At 37.1% G+C, this 25,927-nt stretch overlaps 2 protein-coding genes across 2 annotated transcripts; both read left to right on the top strand.

Annotated features, from left to right (window-relative positions):
* Nucleotides 1-272: 272 nt before the first annotated feature.
* LOC139449616 (egg protein CP422-like) lies at nt 273-2,403 on the top strand. Its single transcript, XM_071231093.1, has 4 exons — nt 273-350; nt 1,088-1,210; nt 1,605-1,730; nt 2,296-2,403. Exons 1-4 carry the CDS (start codon nt 273-275, stop codon nt 2,401-2,403), a joined length of 435 nt encoding a protein of 144 aa, XP_071087194.1.
* Nucleotides 2,404-10,866: 8,463 nt separating this feature from the next.
* Nucleotides 10,867-12,789, top strand: LOC139449625 (uncharacterized). The gene is made up of 4 exons (XM_071231105.1): nt 10,867-10,911; nt 11,392-11,487; nt 12,034-12,180; nt 12,682-12,789. The coding sequence occupies exons 1-4, from the start codon at nt 10,867-10,869 to the stop codon at nt 12,787-12,789; spliced, it is 396 nt and encodes a 131-aa protein (XP_071087206.1).
* Nucleotides 12,790-25,927: the final 13,138 nt, after the last annotated feature.

Here is a 25,927-nt window from a genome sequence, read left to right as displayed (position 1 = left end):
GTCGTAAGCAGATTGTTAAAATGTAGTGAAGGTCCAGTGGTATAAAGCGCTACAATTCACTGAGTTGCTCTGTAAAGATTACGTGGTCTAATCCCGATTATAACCTTGGTTTGTCAACACCATACCCATACTCGTTGGCATTACCAAAGAAATATATGTCTACGCTCTTCACGGTGTCCTTAATCCAAATCATTCACTAAAGCACACCCTTCTCATACATAATACATACTATCTAACATGCTTAATCTACTTTTCAGTATTATTCTACAGCTATGTATGCATTTGTCTGTGTTACCCTCGCAGCCCTCGTGGGGTCAACCTTTGCTCAAAATGGCAACGGCATGGGATTCGTAAGTAATTCAATTTGTTTTTACCGTATTCGACATAATAAGCGCCCTGGGCGCTCTCAAACTGAGAAATATGGGGCTCTGATCAGAATTTTATTTGGTGAAAAACAACAGAGTTGAAAGATCGTAAATTTCGTGGTTTATGCTGACAGCCTGAAATGTTTATATACAACAGATATATTTTTCCAGAATTTTATTTCCTATAATTAAGGATGTATATAACACACGTAATATACAAGAATATATAAGTCTTGTGTACATTGATCAATCGGAAGGGGTGCTAATCTGGATTGTTCACTAGCCAGTATATTAGCAAATATCGCCATCGGCGCTTATTTGAGCGGGGCGCTTATTACGTCGAATACGGTAAGCAAAATTCCTTTTTCCAACCTTGAAATGTTGCTGTTGTTAGCCAATAAACGCGGCATACAGCAGAATTCCAGCTACAATACGATAATGGAATCTGGACCAGTCACTGACAGATAAAAGTCACTCAACCTCAACCAAGTAACCGAGTCCTACCATTTGATTCATTTGGTTTCCTCTTATAACCAGTATTGGTGGCCTAGACCTGTTTGAACCAAGACTCCAAAAGGGGACAGGATTTTATGTTGTCTAAATTTATTTATTATTGATATATACATTGTTCTTGTACCAATATGGCTGACAAAGTGCCGATGTGACTTTAAACTCACTCATATGTTTAGAACGAAGAACGTTAATAAAACATATCATTTCAGTGTCTGAATCAAGGTCAAACTTGCAACTTGGCTGGTGGTAGAAGTTGTTGTACAGGTTTCTCCTGTCAGAATTCTATGGGGAACATGCGAACATGTCAGAGAAACATCAATGGAGGAAGTCTGGTAAGACCTCTCACTGGTTGTCCAACCCACTTGAACATAACGATCTTGCCATTAATAATGATAAAAAGTCAAAATCTAACCATAGGATTAACAATGGCGTGTAAGCCTATTGAAAGAATGTTTAGTTGAAGCAATATGTAGCATCGGCGTTTCCTTAAATAGATTTGCCAAGTTTAAAAGATACCGTTTACATTTGCATTGAAATGAAAGTGTACCACTTGGTGGTACACTAAAACATACAACTAAACTGTTACTTCGCAAAATCTACAGACTTGTCTTATACTGTTGATAACGGTTATCTCGATAATTCAATAATACTTCATATTGATGTTAATGCAATATCATTTGATCGACGATAAGTATTTTCATACTGTACATGTCTTTACCATTTTAGTGTCTGAATCAAGGTCAGACTTGCAACTTGGCAGGAACTAGAAGTTGCTGCACAGGATTCTCCTGTCAGGCTTCAGTCGGAAACATTCGCACATGTCAGAGAAACATGAATGGAGGAAACAATATGGTAGGACATCGGGCTGGTTGTCAAGAATAGCTCCTTTTTGCAGATAATAATTTCATTGCTACAAATATGATAAGTCTATATAGAAGTATTGAGGTAACAGTAGTGTGTAAGCTAACTGAATGATATTAGATTACGCATTTTAAAATAATAACATCCTTGTTTCCTTTAACCAGATGTGCTAAGGATTATGACATAAGGTTGACATTTGTAACCGCCCTTTAAACTGGTATGAAAAAGACTCAATGTTGTAGTTCGCGACGTATGTGAGGAGAAAGGATATTTGAAGTTTGAAATTACATAGATGAGAAATAAATATATTCAACTTAATCACTCTTTATTTCTAAAATGCGTTACCTGATGTTACACATTTGTGGATATTTATATGAAATCTACTCGCAGTTCTTGAATTATGAAATAATGCATATACGTAAATTCGAGGGTTTCATTCTTGCAAAAAAGTTATTTCATTTATTGCATTATAAATGTTGTAAAAATAAAATAAAAAAATATCAGTAATAACATAGCATAATTTGGTTTCCTCATGACATATCCTTGTATAATTCAGTGTCGATCATATGGTCAAGAGTGCTGGAAGACAGGAGCCCAGGAGATGAGATGCTGTAATAACATGATGTGCGTTTACAACCAATATTACCAGCTGGTGTGTCAGTAACGACACATTTGTACCAGATGTGTTTAGCTAATAAAGGAAATGACTAAAGCAAGTATGTTTGTTTTGATTGAATGGTCATTTGGTTTTATAATAATATTGACTTACGGTTTTATGCTTGCCTGTGAACTTATCTCAAAGGCTTATCCACATGTACATGCATATATAGCCCTTCTGTGAGAATAATATGCATCGAAATATAAGACGTCAATGCAAGAGAATTGATTATCCAGTATTGATTATCCGCCGAAACACGTTTCATTTGGCGTAAAGGGCCTGTAAATTAACTAGACAACCAAATTATTGCATATGTTTCACAACGTTCGCATAAACGCTGAAACAGTCACTCTCAAAGGTTAAAGGATTTAATCAGATTGAAAACTACATGTCCACTAATGATGCAATCGGTCTGTGGTTGAGGCGGGTAGATGCGAAGCAGCTGTTTGTAGGAACTGCAGTTTGCCATATAGAGTTCTCTTCTTTAACCATGTCAGGATTCAGTTGGACTGAGGTAAAAGTGAGATATATTCTACGCCGTTTCAGCAATATTGTAGCAATACCAGAACGTGAGACAACAGCCAAATGCAATGGTTTCATTTATTGTACCCATGTTGGATATCAATCACAGTTAGACGTACATGTAACACTACGCGACCTAATCTCCAACTCCGACATTTAGGTTACATCTCAGACCCGCCTCTGAGGTTTTCAATGGGCTATCACTGTTACATCATTCGTGAATGTTGGCACTTTTCTCTGTGACATAGCGTCCATTTTTACACACGTACATATATTAGTATGTTCCCAGAAGAAGGCGATGTTTTCGCCTCGAGGGCGTTTAACTGTAATTGAACGTTTATTTTTATCACTTTAAACACAGTTAATAACTGGGTGAAACATTATTAATGTAAATTTTGCACAGGATTGAACCTTTTATGTCACATAGCCAAATTATAATAGACCATGTTCTGCAAAGTCGTCTTTCTATTTTTTTTAATGTGATCAGTTGAAGTACAAAGACAAAGGTCAGTGAAGGCACACAATCGCGTCAAAGCCGTTAAAATGATGTGTTTGTGACACTCCTAGGTAAACATGTACTTGACACTGGAACGGTCAAGCTGTGAACAGTTGCCCAAGGGCGGTTGATGAATAGGCATTAATTAATCCTAAGCTCTGTAGCAACTTAAGCTCTGGGAAACTCTCGGCAAATGAATACATGTTCTTAATATTGTCAGCATTGTTAAAACTTACATTATATATATTTTTATACATGGGATATTAAGATGATGCAATAAAATATTATTATATCGTATTAGAAATTACGGAAATTAAAGTAATCGTACTTTTCACGTGACATTGTAATCTGATGTATTATGTTTACAACTTGAATGTCTAGTCTGTTCAATACAAACTAAATTGAACGCCCTTAGTGTGTTCATGTAATGGGATTCTACTAGCTTCAATACATCCCGGTTCTTAGTGCGGACGACATTGGAAGGAATATTACAGTGTGGATTATTTCAATGCTGACATTATTACGGCAAGTATGGGTTGCTGAAGACCGATTCTACCCCGGAATCTCCACGGGTCTAACAATAAGTATCCATTAGTATCCATATGTATATGACATATGGCACGTGTTTCGTTATACATATATCCAGATCTAGATGTGTTATGTTCTTAGCTTGATCATGAATGGCCGTACAAAAATGATACGTACATGTATATGACATGCATGATTTACAGGTGGTATTTTCAAAACGAGTGAAACGGATTTCCGCTAGGGTGGACTTCTTTGTCCTCGTTATCACCTTCGTCAACATCTACATTTAAATATTCATCTTCATCTTCATCTTCATAATTGGGCTTTCCTCCACATCAATCTGAAAAACCATGATAAAACTTGAATATTGTTCAAAACAGAGTTGAATCCAACTCACACACTCAATCGTTAGTATACATAAGTATACATAATTATACATCCTATCTATAACTTTATCATCATCATCATCATCATCATTGTGTAATAAATTTAAAGTCAACGTATTACTTCACTGATCTTAGTGTGTTACACTGTCGCAGCAACTGTGGATGTGTCAGGTAGATGTGATGTGTAACTTATTGTTGTATAACGTGTGATATATACATACATCCGAAACACAAAGAACACCGACTGTGCTATGCTCCATGACAAAGGGTATCGCCTATCAAGGGAAATGAAACACTTCAGCAGCATGTGAGTGCGTCATAAACAACAGATGCATACCCGTTATATAAACCTTATTCGTTATTGGTTCTCCACTCTGAGAATCATGGACTTCATGGACGTTTCATCTTCACCCTCATCCCTAATGGACTCGAGTTTGATGGACGCTCTTCACGGGATTCAACCTTTGTCAGTCTCGACGCCAACACCGACACCGTCAAACCCCCTTCAACCACCACAACCAACCCCGCAACTACCTGAACAACTGTCTCCACAACTACCTCAACGGCAGCCTCATCCTCCGCCTCTTCATCCCAATCTACAGCGACTAGTGGAAACAGTGCTGTGTAGGACCTGTTTCAAAGCGGCGCCGTCAACAAAGATGGACTCAGTGCCTCATTCGGCGCACTACACGTGTATGTACTGTGGGGATATTGAAATGAAGTGTTTCGCTGACAAGCACAATATTTTGTGTTCGGGCATGGCTGTCTTCCGGGCATTTGATCTCTGTTGTGACTGTCATCTATAAATGCTGCGGATTTCTTTTATTTTTAGGTCCTTATCAGGGCCGCCCTAACGTTCCAAACGGAAACTTGTAAACTCGAAATTAAAATTCATTTTATAACAAATATTCCTTCTATGTATGTTGAATATGTGTTTCTGCTAGATGCTGTCGTGACACATCTCTATGTTCAAATATGTCGGGATATGTCGCGACCGTAAGATGCGACAAAAAGGATCAGAAGATCTCTAGCTGTGATTACTTGTCATGTTAATCCGACGACGTGGGTCACAGCTCATGTCAATCACATTCTCGATAATATGCAGGCGCTATACCTGTAATATTTATTAGTGAGGCCTTAAACAACGGACTAACAAAACAAACAGACAGACAGTTTGTGTTGTTTTACTTCAGGTATTATAAAGGATATTTTGGAGTGAGTGAGTGAGGTTTGGTGGGATTGAGGTGAGGTGGGGTGAGGTGAGGTGAGGTGAGGTGGCCAAAATTATTGCACTTATATAGCACTAGGCCGGACTAATGCCGATTTTATAGTGCTAGCCCACTGAGATACCATGCCGTAATGCAACATGAATACCCCACTCAGACACAATAAACTGTCGACCAGTCCTTGTTTTAACCCCTAAATGCCAAGCGTCAGGCAGGGTAACCAAAAGCACCATCTTTTAATGTCTGTTGGTATGATGCGGCCGGGGATCGAACCCCATATTTTTCACCCTGCGGGCGAACGCGCTACCACTAGATCACGGAGTCGAGTCGAGTGAGTGAGACGAGTGTGTGAGTGAGTCGATTGTGTGAGAGAGTGCGTGCGTATGATACAAAAGGACAGACAGAAAACACGTTTTGTATGATTTCATAAAGCCATTTTATTTCCAACAACGGTCTGTCGGCAGGGACAAGGGTACAAGGTATATCAGATGCAATCTACTGACACATCATCTTGTTCATGTATCCAGGCATACAGCGGAGTGAGCCACAGCATTTCATGGCATCGATGCCATTAATTTTGCATTCGTCGTTACGGAGGCGACACTGTAAAATACAGACGAATACATTTACACATCCACATGAAGACGACGCTGTCAAATAGAAACATGATGAATGTGTTACAAACTATTCATATCAAATTCAGTTCTTTGCTTGCTAAGTGGTGCGGAGGATAGGGTGTGTGGGGGGGGGGGGGGGGGGGGGGGGGGAGGCTGCAATTGGCATAATGTTGACAAATAGGAATGCATGTACAGTTCAAAAATGGACAATCACTTTTGAATGAAAATTAAACTAAAGTATTCAAAACGCTTTCCACAGTGTTTTTTTTGTGTTTTTTAAAGTATTTTTGTCCCATTTCTGTATACATCGTGTACATACATGTAACGATATAAACAGTACATGTAACAAAGCGATATCTGTTTCATTTTAAAGCAGTATATACCATGTCTATTGATACTATTTGAGTTTTATATCCTCAATATTACATAATGCAGCGGACCAAGTCATTATTTCATGTTATTTCTCATTATATATTATGTATAAAATTCAGACATGCTGAACACTTACATCCTTTAATTGTGTATGCAATGATGACCAAAACATTAAGAACTGTGCCTGGTTACAATTTGAAGAAGAGATGGCTTGAGTTGCTTTGTAGTGTTTAAGGCTTTCTCTTTATATTTGCTTAAAATGTGATCTTATTAAATATCTACTTTGTCTGTAATAAATTTGTTTTGTAATCAAGGTTTAGGCATCCTTTAAATCAAAACTTAACATTTTACTTTATACAGAGCTTCTACCATTATATGTCCAAACCAACAGGTCATTTCCATGTCCTTCCATATCTTTACTGACTGAGATATGATATAATTCAAGTTACAGTCTGGCAGAATGTACCATACTGGTACAATGAACATTCAGGTAAGACTGGGGATAATATACGGATTTCGGGTTTCTCCCAGCACCTAAAAGACAATACTTGCTTCTTACGGGTTGGGTTAAATTGTAATCTTTAGATTCTTGTTATTCACTTACCCCAGCACCACTGCCGGCACTTCTCTTGCATATTCTTGTGTTTCCTATGCCAGACTCACACATCAGGCCATTACAGCATGTTTTACCATTCATCACATTGCAGGTTTGTCCTTCTGTCTGGCACTGTAAAATAGAATACCTCTTATATTATGGCCCCAAACCATACATATGTATGTCGTATCAATATGTATTAGCCTTTAACATAGACGTCATATGATAATATTTAAGTGATGCCCATCTTAAAATCAGAGAAAAAATAAACGCAATGTATTCCGAAAGCAAAAAATAAATTGTAAACACGATTATGGAAAGCTCTATCGAACAAAACATTTCATTACTTGCTAATGAAAAGCAAGGGTCAGGCATGGTCCTGCTATGTAACAAGCCGCAAATCGCTGTGCAGAATTGAGTTCTTTATACATGCCAGAAACCATGATAGTGGGTTCAATTCCAGATACGCCCCGACAGTTATGACTCCTTCTTTATTAACACCTTCCCAGTGCACGTAGGTTCTCAAAAAAGGTATATTTCTTGGATATGCAGTCGTACCCTCCTCACACATCAAGCAGACAAGCTGTAATATACACTGTAACTACAATATTCTCCAAGCGGCTTTAAACCCATCCTTATCGACATTACGTATGATAGTGATGTTTCAGACATTGAAATTTAATAAGAATAAATGTTTAAACTGTCGCTGGACTTAACAGTCAGTTTGATATTATTTGAGACTTACAAATCCATGCGAATCTTGAATCAGAGCGGATGCTACGAAGATTAGAGCAACGCACACTTTCAGCATCATTGTGATTGAGTAAAACTGGAAAGAAATTCATTGAAGTCATTTGTGATGGAATGTAAACTATCCAACCGTTCATAAAATAAACAACATCACACCCACACAAATTATATTGGGTTTAATTTTCAAACACATAATCTATACATAAACCTTCATAAGCAGACTAAGTTTAAATCATACTGTTAATGTAGATTAAGACTGTCATAACATTTGTGAAAAACAACATATTACCTCAAGTCTTGGGAAATATATAGCAAATGACTTAACCTATCCATTTTGGTGGAGCACTTAAAACTGTTGTGTTAACGAGTTGTGTTTCACATTAATAAATATAATGTTACCTGTTCAGCCGGGCAAATTTGAATGAGATGCCTTTTTGACTTAGCTGACATATTTATACCACTGAGACTCCAAACTTACGCAAAGCAAGATAAGGATGATAAATTAGCAGAGCAGGTGTTGCAATTGTTATCTTGGATCCGATGTCAGTCTGTCAGTCACAACCTCCGATAGGATCTGATTCCTACCTACACAGATAAATAATCTTCATTACAAATAGTTATCTTTAAATGTGATCATTTACATCTGTCATGCTCTTAACGAGCAAGGACAATTAAATGGAACAGAGCGAATACATAACGATTTGAAAAGACATCACAGAATGTACCTGCTGGAAATATTTTTAGATTTTACAAGCGGGTTTATACTGGATTGCAAAACTACAATTTGTTTTCTTCTGTTGATATTTAGTGTAGACAGGGACATTTAAGTACCCAAAGCAGCATGATCTATAGTAAATTTGGAAGTTTTAGCTAGCACAGTTAAAGTGAGTGAGTGAATGAGTATGGTTTTACGCCACTTTTAGCAATGTTCCAGCAATATCACGGCAGGGGGACACTCGAAATACGTTTCACACATTGTAGACATGTCGGGAATCGAACCCGAGTCTTTTGGCGTGACGATCGAACGTTTTTTACCACGAGGCAAGCCAACCGCCCCAGCAAAGTTAAAACAAACACGAACGTCAATATCGAAAAGTATTCTTAAGTCCACTATAGGAATATAGAAGAGTGAGTGAGTTTAAAACGTGGATGGAACAATATCAATGCAAAGCATCTTGCATTTGGTAGTGAAAACTCTCCGATAGCTACAGTACTAGTGGTATGGTACGTTCCCAAGAAGTAAACCCGACACCGTTTAATTTTAAAGCTCCAATAGAATACATTTTGAGCATGCTTCAAACAAAAGAGGATGCATCTTTTGAGAGCTTTTAATGTGAGGGATTAAATTCATGCAAGGAGAACTTACATTTCCCAGCAAGCTTTTCTTGTAGACATTACACAAACGTTAAAAGCGTGATTTTGAAATATATCTGACCTTCAACCATAGTGACCACAATTATTGTTTTTAAAAGTTGGAACGATACCCATCACAAATCAACCATGGATGTAATCTAAAAAGAAACTGATGAATTTGCATTTGGACAGTGATTTCATAACAAATGGAAAATAGTTTTAGATGATTGTGTTTTTCGGTGCAATCAGAATGGAGAAGATTTACAGTGTTTTACTTTTACTTCAGAGATGAACGATGAAAGTCTTTCTTTTCTTGATGTAATAGTTACAATATCAAACAATAAGATTGACAGAGATGCACATTACAGACCAACCAATTCCAAACAATACTGCAATTCCTTTCACCTTCTCATTTAGTGTCCCTTACTCATCAACACGTAGAATCTGCGCAATATAGACTCAATAAACTGGGGTAATTCCTTTCAGAAAGAAACTACACTGGACAATAGTAGAAGATGCCACAAACAAGGCTAAATCACAAAACCGTTGTGATCTTCTTAAAGAGTAAGATATTCAAAACGGGAGTATTCTCCCTTTTGTTACAACCTTTTTAATCCCCCAATCCGGAAATATTTTGAAATGTTTGGGAGACACTGTTTTCGTTAAACAAGTGTAAAGAACTGAAACAAATAAATAAACTTATTAAAGGTAAAAAACAGAGCAGTCGTCTTGAAAGGATTCTTACTAGGCTTCTTTCTTACGAGGAAAACAATAATGTAAAACAGTACAATAGTGTTACAGACCTAATTACTTACCCTCATGTTGTTCAATGTATTTCTTTTACATTCAAAGACGGAAAAACGTTCTGTTTCAGTGTAAATATGATTTGTACTTCCCCAAAATTGATCTATGCCATACAATGTGTCGTATGCGAAGCCAAAATCATTGGACAGAATGAGAGGGAGAGTCCATCGACGACAAATATGGGCATCTGATGAAACTTCAGAATATTCAGGATGAGAATACTGCCGTGATTGTAGGGACTATTGATTCAGTCAACAAGAGGCATAACTCTGTGACTGGTGCCACTTGTGGGACAGGATACGCTTACCTTTTCGCCAACACCTGCTATCATCACTATTTGACAGCGTTTCATTAACACATGCTCACGATATAGTCGGAATCGTAAAGTCGACTCATATTTTGGCAGATAAGTCTCATGAACATGGAAAGGCTTTTGTCGATTTTAAATTTTGAACACACGTATATTGAAAAAAATATAACACAGACCACTTGCAAAATAATCGGAAGATGAGGATAATACTGTACAAACATGTACGTGGTGAATATTCAATCAGATTCGACCAAAGAGCAAAACACACCCTCATTTTTTGTTATTCCTTTACCACTCTTCAAGCACAATGAAGCATCAACAACACATGCCATGTGAATCTTGATAACATATCAGCATCTACAGCTGATCAAAGTAACGTCACATGTCAGATCGCCGTCAGATCATTAACTGTTCCAACAGATTTGTGATATTAAATGCAACACATTTTCTGCGTATTATTGAATATGCAGTTCAGGAAATATTATCGATCAACGGGTATAAATACATGTAATGCTAGGCACTGTATATTCTCCATTCGATCTTACAGTTGAACAGGTATGTACAGGTATGCATAACGAGTGAGTTGAACTTCACGGCTCTAGGAACAGTAAACTAGTTTTATTACAGCGTGTCAGCTTAATCGTGAAAGAAAGCTCGCAGGGATGCAGGCTTTAGACATTAACAACTTTGATGAAAACCAAGGGCACGGGCATGGTGCTAAGAAACCAAATCATAATCTGTGATTTGAAGTCACGATAAACATATTTTGCATGGCTAAGAGAAGCAACTCTGCACAATTGCGGCGTCTCAGACGACAGAAACAACCATACTTAGTTCCAATATATATCATTACTATTCATCATGAGGATAATATTTTATGAATTTTCACATTGTGTTTCAGTATTGTTTAACATAATGGTGTCATTACTACAAGTACATCTGTGTTCACACAATACTAAAGTTGTACATATGAAGTACTGAGCATTGTTCAGAAGTATTAGGATTTCAAATGCATCACCTTCTGTTTGCTTCCAGGTGTACCCTATCATTACAATGATGTTCAAAGTGTGTCTTGCTTTGCTGTTTGTGGTATCACTACTGGGTCAAGATCTCTTTGCGGCAGGGTTTGGAGTAAGTGCTGTCATATCACTTAATCTTGATTTATGATACATGTATACTATCTCTCTGTGGGGAAATATGTGATCAAAAGCTGCATTTGCAATCAGTTGATTCTTTTAAATTTCCTTCATGTTTTAAAAGACAAAAGGAACCGAAAATCATATACCACATCAAGTCTTATGCTCCATGGTCCATAAACTATATAGTCTAATATCGTGATCCAGCCATCCCTTGTTCTGTTATAAATCATTTTCAAATGTTTATTTACAATCGTGTCCCCCTGTATATTAATGCCATTACTTTAGTCATTTGCCAATGTGATTATTGGCATGCATCACAATACGGCAATGATTCTAATTCTGCATGAATATGCCCCATGTTTTACTGTATTTTTCTTTAAATGTAAAAGGAGAAATATTATTGGCATGTTTATCCTACCACTGTTTTATATGTCCATAGATAAACAGTGTTGCTGAATTCTAAATAATAGCAACAAATGTAACATATTGTTGGGTTACACGATACAAATGCAAAACCTGCTTCATTTTGTTCATGCAGTGTCAGAACGAGGGACAAACATGCAATTGGATGAATGGTAACACCTGCTGCAATGGCTTGACGTGTCAGTCGGGTTTGGGTAACATTAATATATGCAAGAGGAACATTGGCGGCGGTATTGGTGGCGGTATTGGCGGCGGTATGGGGGTAAGTTAACGTGCCAGACATCGACTACTGCCATGGGATAAAATATTAAATTAGGAAATGTAGCACTGTACTATATCCGTGTAAATGTAACTTTACAAATGTTCCCTTTAAACAAGGATTTTGAATGATGACAAGTGGTCCGGACTGAAAGAATATTGGTGGAATATTTTACATGTATTACTCTCTTTACATGTGATTGGTTGCAAATTAGTATAATTCATGTGCCATTTCCACCTACATAACATATGTCCAAAGAAATTAGCATTGCCATTACATGCTCGACAGCATACATGTACAATGCAGTTACAATAGAGTTCTTTCAGAAGCATCGTTTCATGGGCTTTCCAATTCATATTCTTAAACATGATTATTTTGACTATATGCTTATGCCTGTCGTATCACACAAAATATGTTTTGTAATACTCGGTGCAATATTGCTATTGATGTACGCAGATGATAATTTCATTTGGATGTGTAAATGCATTCGTCCATATTTTACAGTGTCGCCTCCGTAACGACGAATGCAAGATTAACGGCATAGGTGCCATGAGATGTTGTGCATCCCTCCGCTGTATGCCTGGATACATGAACAGGATGACTTGTCAGTAGATGTAAACTGATACTTTGACATCCCTCGGTAGCTAGATATGTGTGCACGAATTGCTTGACAATAAAAGTGATTTCAAACATTTTACATTGTTTTTGTTGCCCAATGTTTATTGCAGTTGTTGCTGACTGAATATATGTCATGCTTAGGAGACATGATCGGACTTTCCTCCCATATCAAGCTGACACAGCATTATATGTAACTGGCCTTATAGCAAATTCATTCTCTTAATCACTGCAGATGAGATATGTTACTCATTATTGCATTGTTATATTGACTTTTGTTCAACGAACTCTATTTTAAAACAGTTCAACATATATACATCAAAAGCTTATTGCCCCAAGAAAAAGGTAATTTGGACACAATGAACTAAATATCTTCTAAAATAATTCTGTTTTAGCACTTGTGTTGTATTGGACAGAAAATTTGTTTGAAGGAAAGGAGAAAAAATCCACTTCAAATTCTCCCACGCAATGTTTGGGTTATAGTTATTGACAGTCGTCAGTTGTTATTTTCAATTCACATTCCAAGAGACGAAACATGTAAGGTGTCAGTTTCGTTTTGATACCAACACACATTAAAACGGCATCAAGATACCCTAGTCAGCCTTGACATTTATGAGAAGAATAATTTGTAAAATCCATAGCATCATAATTATGAAAATAAAAGCGCAACACCCTTCCATATTCATAAGAAATCTCCGCCAAGAACAGAGGCGATTTTACGCATTCAACTATATATCATAAGAAATCCAGGTATAAAGCAAAATGAACACACGTCAACACTTGTAGGTTAATATAATGTTTTTATTATGCAAAACTGAACGATTGTCTTCGTCGAGGCTGTTGTTAATTATAATACACACTTTTATCCAGATGTATTACACTTTTATCCAGATGTCAAAATCAGTAAGTATTTAAAAAATATGTAATAAATTCATGTTTTTAACAAAAGTCTTATAGTCATCCATTGGGAAAGTTTTAGACATTAGACAATTATATACATATTGAGATGGGGTTTGAAAAATATCATCTGTGTATTCCGTCAATGTACCTTCCTAATTTGAACTCTTACCATTGCTTTCTCTTGGTCAGCAACCATTTTGCCAATATAAATATCCCTCATCATCATATACCCCTGATAAAGCCTCGGTATAACATATATGTCGAATCTATTTGTAAAATTTAAGCCAAAAGTTATTGTTCTGAGACAGTGAAAATTGTATTTGGTATTTGGTATTGCAACTGCAATTTATGCAATTTACGTCGCGAAAGCAGTCCAAGCAATACATATTCTTTAGCATTGTAACATATTCTAGTATTCGACCCATTGTGTTTAATGTGATTACTTATTCGAGGAATTTTACCGACCACAGTCGGACCTAAACGAAATCAACACTACAATAAGGAAAATAAAACATCCAGTCATAAATTGTAGGAGCTTTACATTGCTGTTTCCCCATCTATGTTACAAACTGACGTTCAACTTTCAAACCAAATCGGCAATGTATATAATTATATGATCATTGAGTTACCTTTGATTTTAGTACTTAAGAGGAGAAATTATTAAATAACGAGGAATAGTAAGGAAATCTACATAATTTATGAAATGATCTGAATTTTTGAAATTGTTTTGAAAGTTATCAGATGTGTTCATATTTATGATACATAGTCGTTGTCCTTTTTAACATTTTAGCATTTTATGACTTTAAACAGGAAGTGTGGTGATAAGGCTGTCATGAAGTCCTATTCTCATATTTGAATATGAACATGTGATTGCATGGCTGACAGTTTTTTAAATAAAAGTTCCCGTGACACCAATATTTTAGTGTATTTTTCAAACAAATAAAGTTTGGTTTTCAATATTGTAGTACATGTATGGAATCAAGTCACAAAAACGCAACTACTACGGAAAAGCATGCTTTCCATGCAAAAGTTGACTTTTATACAAGCCCCATGCATTTAACTACCCAAGAATGGGTGTGAAAACATGTGCGTTAACGGGATTCCATATGCATTGTTTAGCATCGTGCTGATAACAATCACTCAGAAAAACAACAAAATTACGCAATTATTCAACATTACGAAATGCCACGCCTATCCGAAAATCAGCGTCTGCGAGCCATTCGTATGCTTGAAGCAGGATCGAGTCAACGTGATGCTGCAAGACAATTTAAAGTCCACAGAAACACCATTTGGTGTTTATGGCAACGCTTGCAACAGACGAATGCAGTCAGAGACCATCCTCGGAGTGGCAGGCCACGCGTAACCAATAATCGAACTGGATTCGAACAACACACCTACGAAATCGATTCCAGCCAGCAACAGAGACTGCAAGAAGCATCCCTGGCCTTCGACGAGTCTCTTCACAAACCGTACGTAGTCGCCCCTGATGTGCAGGGGTTGTCACCAGAAGACCCGCCCGACGTCCCATTTTGACAGGAAACCACCGTCAAGCCCATGGACGGCTATGCAGTGGGGACAAGTTCTATTCACTGACGAGTCTCGTTTTCACCTCAGCCACAGCGATGGACGGATTCGAGTGTCCCGACGTCGAGGTGAACGTTACGTCAATCATTGTGTCATGGAAGAAGATCGGTTCGGGGGCGGCAGCGTCATGGTATGGGGTGGGATTACAGCAAGACAGAGGACCCGTTTGATAGTGGAAGAGGGAAATCTCAATGGACAGCGCTACCGCGACGAGATCATCGGGTCTGTTGTTCTACTGTTTTTGCGTCGTAATGGCACAGGCATTACCTTTCAACATAACAACGCCCGGCCTCATATTGCTCGACTTGTTCAGGATTCATCTTCAACAAATAACGTGAATGTCATCCCGTCGCTCCCCTGATCTCTCACCAATCGTGCACATGTGGGATGAGATGAATCGGTGCCTTCGACGTCAACCACGTGTTCCACAGACACTCCAGGAACTTCGAAACATGCTCCGGCAGATATGGACAGATATCCCGCAGGACTTTGTGAGACGCCTGGTCCATTCCATGAGACGAAGATGTGTTGCTTGCATCGCACCCAGAGGTGGACACAGACGCTATTGATTTGTAAATGACATTTTGGCATGTTCATGGGGTGTTTTTTATGAAATCTCGCATTTTCTGATTTCAGTTTGGCAAATTAAACCATTTGAACACTTACAGGAGTCTTCTATCTGTTACAAACCGAAATTGTTTCAGATTTGGTAAAAACATAACTTTGCAATAAATCTTATTCAATGTCACAGGAACTTTTGTTGTTCAGTATATTATTACTGAATACATGTGCTAGTGACACTATGGCTAACATATTGCCAAGGTGACTTTTAATTCACTCACTCCAAACTGAAAAGAAAGTATTTTGGATTACGACCTTGCTCACAGTTAGATTTTTCTTGTGAAGTATGATAAATCATCACTGTCTTTTTGCTTTTAGCCATAGTTATCTTCCTCATCATATCCTGAACTTGTAGCTAAAGAAATAAAAAAAGGACATTTATCAGTCGCATGTATATATATCCGATAACGTTTATGTCAATATTTACAATACTACGGTAGCATCAAAATTTCACATTTCCAGTGCCCTTGAAAAGCAGTACCCTCGTGATTCTATGGGTGTTTATTGTTGGCAGTACTAGTATTATTGTTTTTCGCTTACCCAAATACCACCTTGACCTTTCTCTTGCATATTCTTGTGTTTCCTGTATCCGGCTCCCACATGAGACCATTACAGCATGTTACACCGTTTATGTTCATTGCCCTTCTGTCTGGCACTGTGAAATTACATAATGTGCAATATACACACAGACGATGATATGGAAAATCATACTCCATACTGATGATCGGGGATATTTTGGAACCACACTTTGAAGAACGCTAAATGGAAATCACTGTGTTGACAGATTAACCAAGGATACACACATGGGTATATGAACAACAAGAAAACACAATTCATTATTTTTTTACAGTAAATATATATTGATGTTTGACTTACAAAACCATGCGCATCTTGAACAAGAGCTGAAGCAATAAGGATTACAGCAACGCACACGTTCAACATAATTGTAGGGATGGAGTATACGGACAATAAACTAACCAACCCGTATACAGAATAATATTTTACATGTTCTGATGTCAAGAGTCATGTTACTTCCAATACACAATTACATTAATCCTGTTTCACAAAAATCTACAAAATTACTTCAATCCTACTCGAGATAAATGGTGCTTCTCGCGTCAAGGATCTGTAACGTCACACGTGATGAGTTCATGAGCATCAATACACATAATATACCAGTACATTCGTTTGTGCATTTAACCAATCTAATATCTCTTGAATATGAGTAAGTCTTCACATGTAAACATGGCGGTGAGCATATATACAGTTAACTACGGTTATAGCGAACTCAAAGGGACCATAAATTCTAGCTCGTAACGTTATAACCGTAATTCGTTATAAGCATATGTACAGCAGAGACACAGCAAATGGCAGGGGCCTAAAACCCAGTTCGTTATATCCTCCAGTTCGTTATAAGCGTGTTCGTTATAACCGTAGTTTACTGTATTTCTGTAGCTTCATACATCATACAAACATACAGACACCTGATCAACTGAAGGAAACTGGAATGACGGTATTTCGTTAACTGGAAGCAGCCCATTCATACGTTACACAATCCAAGATGAGGAGCAATTAACATGCCACATGTGACATATCTTATCTGATTCCGGACAGTCACCACGATATGGTTTCATTCAAACTTATCGCGATCATTTATGATAATTAGGTACGCCAGTTAGGGCTATCACTACTAAAATCATTTTCTCTCTCTCACTGTTTCGCTGGTCCAAAATCGAAGCAATGAAACGAAATGAGGACCTGCATATTGCAAAAACTGTTACGTTTGTTGTTTAGCTCCACGCTCAGGAATATTCCATCAATGTGACGGGCTCGACAGGAACTCTAATATACAGCTGGGTAGTATATAATATATAGCTGAAATATTGCTAAATGCGGTGTTAAAAAATTAAAAAAACAAATACGTATTGTGCTCAAACCCAATTACAAATAAATACACATTCAAATACACATACACAGACGATCTTCCGATGACATGAGTGAGTGATCTAATCTCGAGTTCATAAAAGGCATGACAAAGCATTAATTGCATGTCATCTTCATAATATGAAGATAAGTATATATCAACACCTTTTCTAAAACCGAGTCATTTACTTAATACACTTTATATGATAGTAAGGAAAATGAACTCATGACATCACTATATATATATGGTTCCTATTTAGGCCAATTAACTGTAATTAAACTTTACAAATGTTTGCATGACGATAGGTCTAATTCTTTTAGCTTAACATTTGTGGAGCTGGGAAAAGACTTTGTAAAATATTCTGCGCTCAAATTGTTTGTTAGGCATTACTTAGAATTTGACGGATGACAAAGTAGATACAATTTATGGACAACAATTTCTTTAATTACTGTAACGGCGACGTTTCGGAATAGATCCTTATACTGTTGTCTATGACGACGATTAAAACATTACCTTTACAAAGAGCTACATTAAAAATCGAAACTACAAAAAATGAACAGAAGTGTGGAGCAGCGTTTAGCTCTCGTGTATATGTCTATGTTTCGAGGAGGGCATATATGTTACTTCGACGTGAATTCCAAAATTAAACGCAAAGGTTAACCCAGAAATCAGCGCTTACATAAATAAATTGTCAAATCAGTATATGAGCACACACGATCAATGAATATCAGTCAAGTATTTCGAAGCACACAGATTTAGGTTTACAATAAAACAAGTCAAGCCTCTGGATGCAATAGGAGACAGAAGCAACAAGTAACGTTTGATTGATGTTAGCACAATGGCGAATGTTCAGAATTTTCAATTGTCGAATTTCTTGAAACAAATCCTCGTTCTTGAATCCAGAATACTTTTGGAGACTAGTGGGAATTCGGTGTTTACAAAAGGTGTCCAGACACGACTTTACAAGTAAATGTAAACATGACTCAAGTCCGCTCGAAAAGGCATCCAATCGCCCACTTCTCATGTAAGGGACATCCAGCCTCCTTCTAGAAACAGTCCCATCCCGCACTTCTCGATCGACCAAGTCTACCATGTGCATGTGCACAAGGTCAGATAATTCTAAGACAAGTTATTTTTTTTTAAAAACTCTGGAAAGATCCACTCCTTGATGTTGACTGTGGTTCAACTCCGTCCACGACAGCACTTGTGTTTTACTTTTAATGTTCAATTTCTTTTGCACTAAAAGTGCTTACAAATCTGACAGTCCTTAAGAGGCTGCATGCCCACTTTCGAAATCTGCGAGTATACGGTCCCGCTAACATTATGTACATGTAGATTTACTGTTGATTTCCGCCACTGTCAATGAAATCAGGACTCTATCATCAAGGTTACCTGATAGCTGTTCCAATTTCACAGCAGAAACAAACATTTGAACCGCCAGATTCTCTTTCGTGCCTCACGGCTATTAATAAACACCAACTTTTAAACGAAATTGTGGAATAACATTATGAACTTGCTACTGGCCAATACGACATAATCTTTGTTGGTTACACAGCCATGTTGAAATCACTGGTAACCCAATGGCTCAAGCTGCAGCTAAAGCAGGACTCAACAAAACTAGGCCACCACTACTGATTCCATACAATGATATTAAGCCTGTAATTAGATGTTACAATAAAGATCTACTGCAAAAGCAGTGGGACACCCAAGTGGGTGTAAATAAATTATATCAAATCAAACCAACTATAAGTTACATTTCCTGTCAGTCCAGATTTAAAGAGGATATGTTACGGCGATGTCGCATTGCCTATTCTCGTTATTCACATGTATAATTGTTCTAAGATGAGGATCATCCGTTCTGTATTTCTTGTGATGAGCGAATCACAGTCAAGCCTTTTCTGCTTGACTGTGTTTATCACAAGGGATAACTATTTCAAATCATCATCTCTTAAGGATCTTTTTAATAGAGTTATTTCTCATTTAATTATTGGTTTCTTAAACGAAATTGAGCATTTTGATAAATTCGTAATTGTGTCGAAAGTTTAAGTTAATATTATTGGGAGTGTTTAATTTGTAACTTAGACGGCTGGTGTGCTGGGGCACCGTGTAGTTAGCCGGGTTATCTTAAGCCCACCATCGGCCCTTGTGTTGTGGCCTAACGTCGGCTGCTGGTGATCATTTGCCTATTTTCATAATGTCTTGTTATGTACCTAATCTATTAATCTAGTTATATTGCTGTCTTTTGTTGACTGGTTTTTATATTGTCTAACAATATGTTGCTTTCGTTGTTCTTGATTCGAACACCAGAAAAGTCCAGATAATGTTTCAACTCTTGTCAGCACCATACCAGTGATCGCGTTTTTAACCAAAACAATTATTATTACTAAAGATTCTCTACAACACAAACCGGACACGCCCGTACATATCTACACAGATGCCATTTTAAGAAATATCAACAAACATTATATTTTATGCCTATATTAAGATTTCGTAGAGTTATCGAGAGTGTATTGTCTCTTTTTATCGTTGTTTTGTTGAAAGTGTCCCATTCAGTGCTGGTATGGACTCTTTCTGTTCCAAACAAATCACGCTAGACCAGATTAGCAGCGGATAAAATAGCTGGTGTGCCATTTGAAAGTTTAGATAATTTACACGAAAAGCATGTCTTAATAAATTGTAGCTGACCCCGACCATTATAAACAAAGAGTAACTATGTATTTCTACCCTCTGACCGGTGATATTTATTGCCACGTTTTAAAAAAACAGGGTTCTTAGATCTTTTATGCGATCAAGAATTTGTCTCTTAAATGATTACTACGATCTGTACAATATTAGTCTTTTTGTTTGTCAGGTCATTTTATACATACAAACTGTTTGCACTTTCATATGTACTATGAATTAGAATGCGTGTAATAAATCATTGTCTTGGGTATTGTCATTGCTAAACGAAATACTGATAAAAGTTGTTAAACCAAACTTACTTACAGACTTGCTTTTATAGTTCCCTCAGTCATAACCCCACCCTAACCAACCCAACCCAACCCTTTGCCACCCCACCCCACCCCAACCCACCCCACCCTACCCGACCCCACCAACCAAGACCTTCGTATACCTACCAATACTTACTTTCTCTGCAATGCAAACTCGATCACAGTAATACATGAATCTTCTCGTTTGAACCAACATTTTCTACAGCATGTGTACGCGCCGATAACCAGTCTTCTGAGATGCATCCATTTGTCATGCGAGAAACCAGTGATCTGAATCCGGGTTCGCCCCGGTTATGTTTCTAAGTTTGTCAGTGCTACGAGTAGTAACATGTTTTCATTTACACAGTGAGACAGGACCTTCACATTATTTGCAAGATCATGTACCCATATTGAGAATCACCCATGCTACCTTGTGTTGCGACGCACACGTTCCCTACTAACATGTCTCAACCATTGACCAGTATGTACACAGAGCTCAGAGAACTCATAATGCAAATGGACATTTTAATTTCCATTCTGAATGTGTTTAAGATAAATCTAAAGATAGACGAAAGAACACATAGATATGTTCACATTGATATTTGAAAGTTTTATTCGGAATACAATCAAATGACAAATCAAATGACTAAGTCGATTAATATGCAAGAATCAATACGGGATCAAGCATGAGAAGACAACTACTGACACATCATCTTGTTCATGTATCCAGGCATACAGCGGAGTGAACCACAGCATTTCATGGCTTCGATACCATTTATTTTGCATTCTTCATTTCGGAGGCGACACTGTCAAATAGAAACATGAATGTGTTATAAACTAATCATATCAATTTGGCATGATTGGCATTATGCTGACAAAAAACAATGCATACACATAAGATCAAATATAGACAATGATTTGTGAATGAAAATTTAACGAAAGTAACGAAAACGTTTTAATTCTTCATATTATTCACACATTATTTATTTCTTAAAGAATATTACTTACATTGTTGTTTGTATTTTATTTATTTTTTCCGATTTCTGTTTACATCGTGTACCTACCTATATAAACAGTAATGTAACCAAATCTGGTTCATTTTAAAGCAGTATATATCGATACCATTTGCATTTTATATCCTCAATATTACATAGTGCAGCGGACCAAGTCATTATTTCATAGCATTTCTCATTATATATCATATATAAAATTCAGACATGCTGAACATTTACATCCTTTAATTGTGTATGCAATGATGACCAAAACATTAAGAACTGTGCCTGGTTACAATTTGAAGAAGAGATGGTTTGAGTTGCTTTGTAGTGTTAAAGGCTTTCTCCTTAAATCTGCTTAACATGTGATCTTATCTCATATCTACTTTGTCTGTAATAAAATTGTTTTGTAATCAAAGTTAACGCATTTCGTGGATTGTTGTGTTTTCCTTTAAATCCCAATGAATGTGTTCCTTTGCACATATTTCCAACCATTATATGTCCCAGCCAACTGGTCATTTCCATTTCCTTTACTGAAGAGATATAATTCAAGTTACAGTCTGGAGGAATGTACTATACTGGTACAATGAAAATTCAGGTAAGACTGGGGACATTATACGGATTTCGGTTTTCTCTCAACACCTAAAAGACAATACTTGCTTCTTACGGGTTGGGTTAAATTTTAGATTCTTGTTATACCCTTACCCCAGCACCACTGCCGGCGCTTCTCTTGCATATTCTTGTGTTTCCAATGCCAGACTCACACATCAGGCCATTACAGCAGGTTTTACCATTCATCACATTGCAGGTTTGTCCCTCTGTCTGGCACTGTAAAATAAAATACCTCTTGTATTATGGCCCCAAATCATAACCTGTGTTAAGGAGCCGCAAATCGCTGTCCAGAATTGATTCCCTTAGCCATGCCAAAAGCCTATGATCGTGGGTTCGAATTCCAAATACGCCCCGAAAATTATGACTCTTTGTTTATCAACACCATACCCGTGCACGTAGGTTCTCAATGAAATGGTATATTTCTTGGATATGCAATCGTACTTTCCTCACACAACTAGCAGACAAGCTGTAATATACACTATAACTACAATATTCTCCACAGCGGCTTTCAACCCAGCCTACTCGACATTTCGTATGATAGTGATGTTTCAGACATTGAATTCTAATAAGAATAAATGGTTAATCTGTTCCTGGATTAAACAGTCAGTGTGAAATTATTTGAGACTTACAAATCCATGCGAATCTTGAATCAGAGCGGATGCTACGAGAATTAGACCAACGCAAACTTTCAGCATCATTGTGATTGAGTGAAACTGAAAAGAAATTCATTGAAGTCATCTGTGATGCAATGTCACACATTCAAATTATATTGGGTTTATTTTTCAAGCACATAATCTATATATAAACCTTCATAGACATTCTAAGTTGAAATCATACTAGATTAAGTACATTGAAGACATGTAGATTAATTATGTTATAACATTTGTGAAAAACAACATATTACCTCAAGTCTTGGGAAATATATAGGAAATTACTTCTCCCGTGAAACAGGATTTGCATTTTTGTGGAGTACTGTAAACTGTTGTGTAAACGAGTTCACAATAAATATAATGTTACCTGTTCAGCCGGACAAACAGCAATGATATGCCTATTTGACTTAGCTGACATATATATACCACAGACTACACACTTACGCAAAGCAAGATAAGGATGATAAATTAGCAGAGCAGGTGGTGCAAAATGTTATCTTGCATCCAATGGCAGTCTGTCAGTCACAACCTCCGATAGGATCAGATTCCTACCTACACAGATAAATCATCTTCATCACAAATGGCTATCTTTACATATGATCATTTACTCCTGTCATACACTGAACGGGGAAGGCAGCCAAGGCAATTAAATGGAACAGAGCGAATACATAACGATTTGAAAAGACATCACAGAATGTACCTGTTGGAAATATTTTCAGATTTTATAAGCGGCCTTATACTGGATTGCAAAACTACAATTTGTTTTCTTCTGTTGATATTTAGCTTATACAGGGACATTTATGTCCCCAAAGCAGCATGATCTATAGTACATTTGGCAGTTTTAGCTAGCAAAGTTAAAATGAGTGAGTGAGTATGGTTTTACGCCGCTTGTAGCAATATTCCAGCAGTTTCACGGCGGGGGACAGTAGAAATGGGTTTCACACAATGTACCTATGTCGGGAATCGAACCCGAGTCTTCTGGCGTGACGCTTTAACCACGAGGCTAGCCGACTGCCTCAGCAAAGTTAAAACATACACGACCGTCCATATCGAAAAGTTTTCATTGGTCCACTATAAGAATATAGAAGAGTGAGTGAGTGAGTTTAAAACGTGGATTTATAAGGAGGAACAATATCAATGCAAAACATCTTGCATTTGGTAGTGAAAACTCTACGATAGCTGCAGTACTAGTGTTATGGTACGTTTACAAGAAGTAAACCCGGCACCGTTTAATTTTAAAGCTCCAAAAGAATACATTTTGAGGATGCTTCAAACAAAAGAGGATGCATCTGTTGAGAGCTTTTTATGTGAGATAAGATTCATACAAGGAGAACTTACATTTCTTAGCAAGCTTTTCTTGTAGATCTTGAAATATATATCTGACCTTCAACCACAGTGACCACAATTATTGTTTTTAAAAGTTGGAATGATACCCATCACAAATCAACCCTGGATGTTAATTCAACATGTAATATAAAGAAAATTGATGAATTTGCATTTGGACAGTGATTTCAAAACAAATCAAAAATATTTTTAGATGATTGTTTTATTCTGTGTTATCAGAGTGGAGAAGATTTACAATGTTTAATAGATATTTTACAGACGCTCCATCCAAGTTTTACTTTTACTTTAGAGATGAACGATGAAAGTATTTCTTTTTTGGACGTAATAGTTACAATATCAAACAATAAGGACACAGATGTATATTACAAAAAACGATTCCAAATAATACTGCAATTACAATTCCTTGCACCCCCCTCATTCCAAACAGCAATGTCCCTTACTCATTAGCACGTAGAATCTGCGCGATTTTGACTCAGTGAACTGAGGTATTTCCTTTCAGAGAGAAAATTACACTGGAAAAATAGTAGAAGATGCCACAAACAAGGCTAAATCACAAAACCGTTGTAATTTTCTTAAAGCGAAAGATATACCAAACGGGAGTCTTCTCCCTTTTGTTACAACCTTTAATAACCCAAAGCCGGAAATTTTTTGAAATGCTCAGGAGACAATGTTTTCTTTAAACAAGTGTAAAGAGCTGAAACAAATAAATAAACTTATTAAAGGTAAAAGACAGAGCACTCGTTTTGAAAGGATTCTTACTAGGGCTTCTTTCTTAAGAGGAAAACAATAATGTAAACAGTACAAAAGTGTAACAGACCTAATTACTTTCCCTCATGTTGTTCAATGTATTTCTTTTACATTCAAAGACGGAAAAACGTTCTGTTTCAGTGAAAATATGAATTGTACTTCCCCAAAATTTATCTATGCCATACAATGTTTTGGATGCATCAGATACATCAGACAGACAAGGATACCCTAAGAATGAGGGTGAGAGTCAATCGATGTCAAATACGGGCATCTGATGAACCTTCAAAATATTCAGGATGAGAATACTTCCGTGAATTTGGGGACTATTGATTCAGTCAACAAGAGGCTAACTTTTTCGCCAACACCAGTCCTGGTATCATCACTATTTGATTCGGGGCGATCGGGTAGCCTAGTGGTTTAGGCGGTCGCTCGTCACGCCGAAGACCCGGGTTCGATTTCCGACATGAGTACAATGTGTGAAGCCCATTTCTGGTGATCCCCGCCCTGATATTGCTGGAATATTACTAAAAGCGGCGTAAAACCATACTCACTCACTCACTCACTCACTATTTGATTGCGTTTCATTTACACATGCTCATGACATAGTCGGAATCGTTTAGACGACTCATAATATGGCAGAAAATTCGTATGGAATGGCTTTTGTCGATTTTATGTTTTGAACACACGTATATTACTATATTACTTTGAAAAAAATATAATACAGACCATTTGCAAAATAATCGGAAGATGAGAAAAGAATGTACGAACATGTATTTGGTGAATATTCAATCA

This window comes from Haliotis cracherodii, unplaced genomic scaffold (assembly GCF_022045235.1).
Source record: "Haliotis cracherodii isolate W230 unplaced genomic scaffold, xgHalCrac1.p SCAF_10, whole genome shotgun sequence".
Lineage (NCBI taxonomy): Eukaryota > Metazoa > Mollusca > Gastropoda > Lepetellida > Haliotidae > Haliotis > Haliotis cracherodii.
Note: the sequence above shows the minus strand (reverse complement) of the source record. Positions and strands in the feature narration are given on the sequence as shown.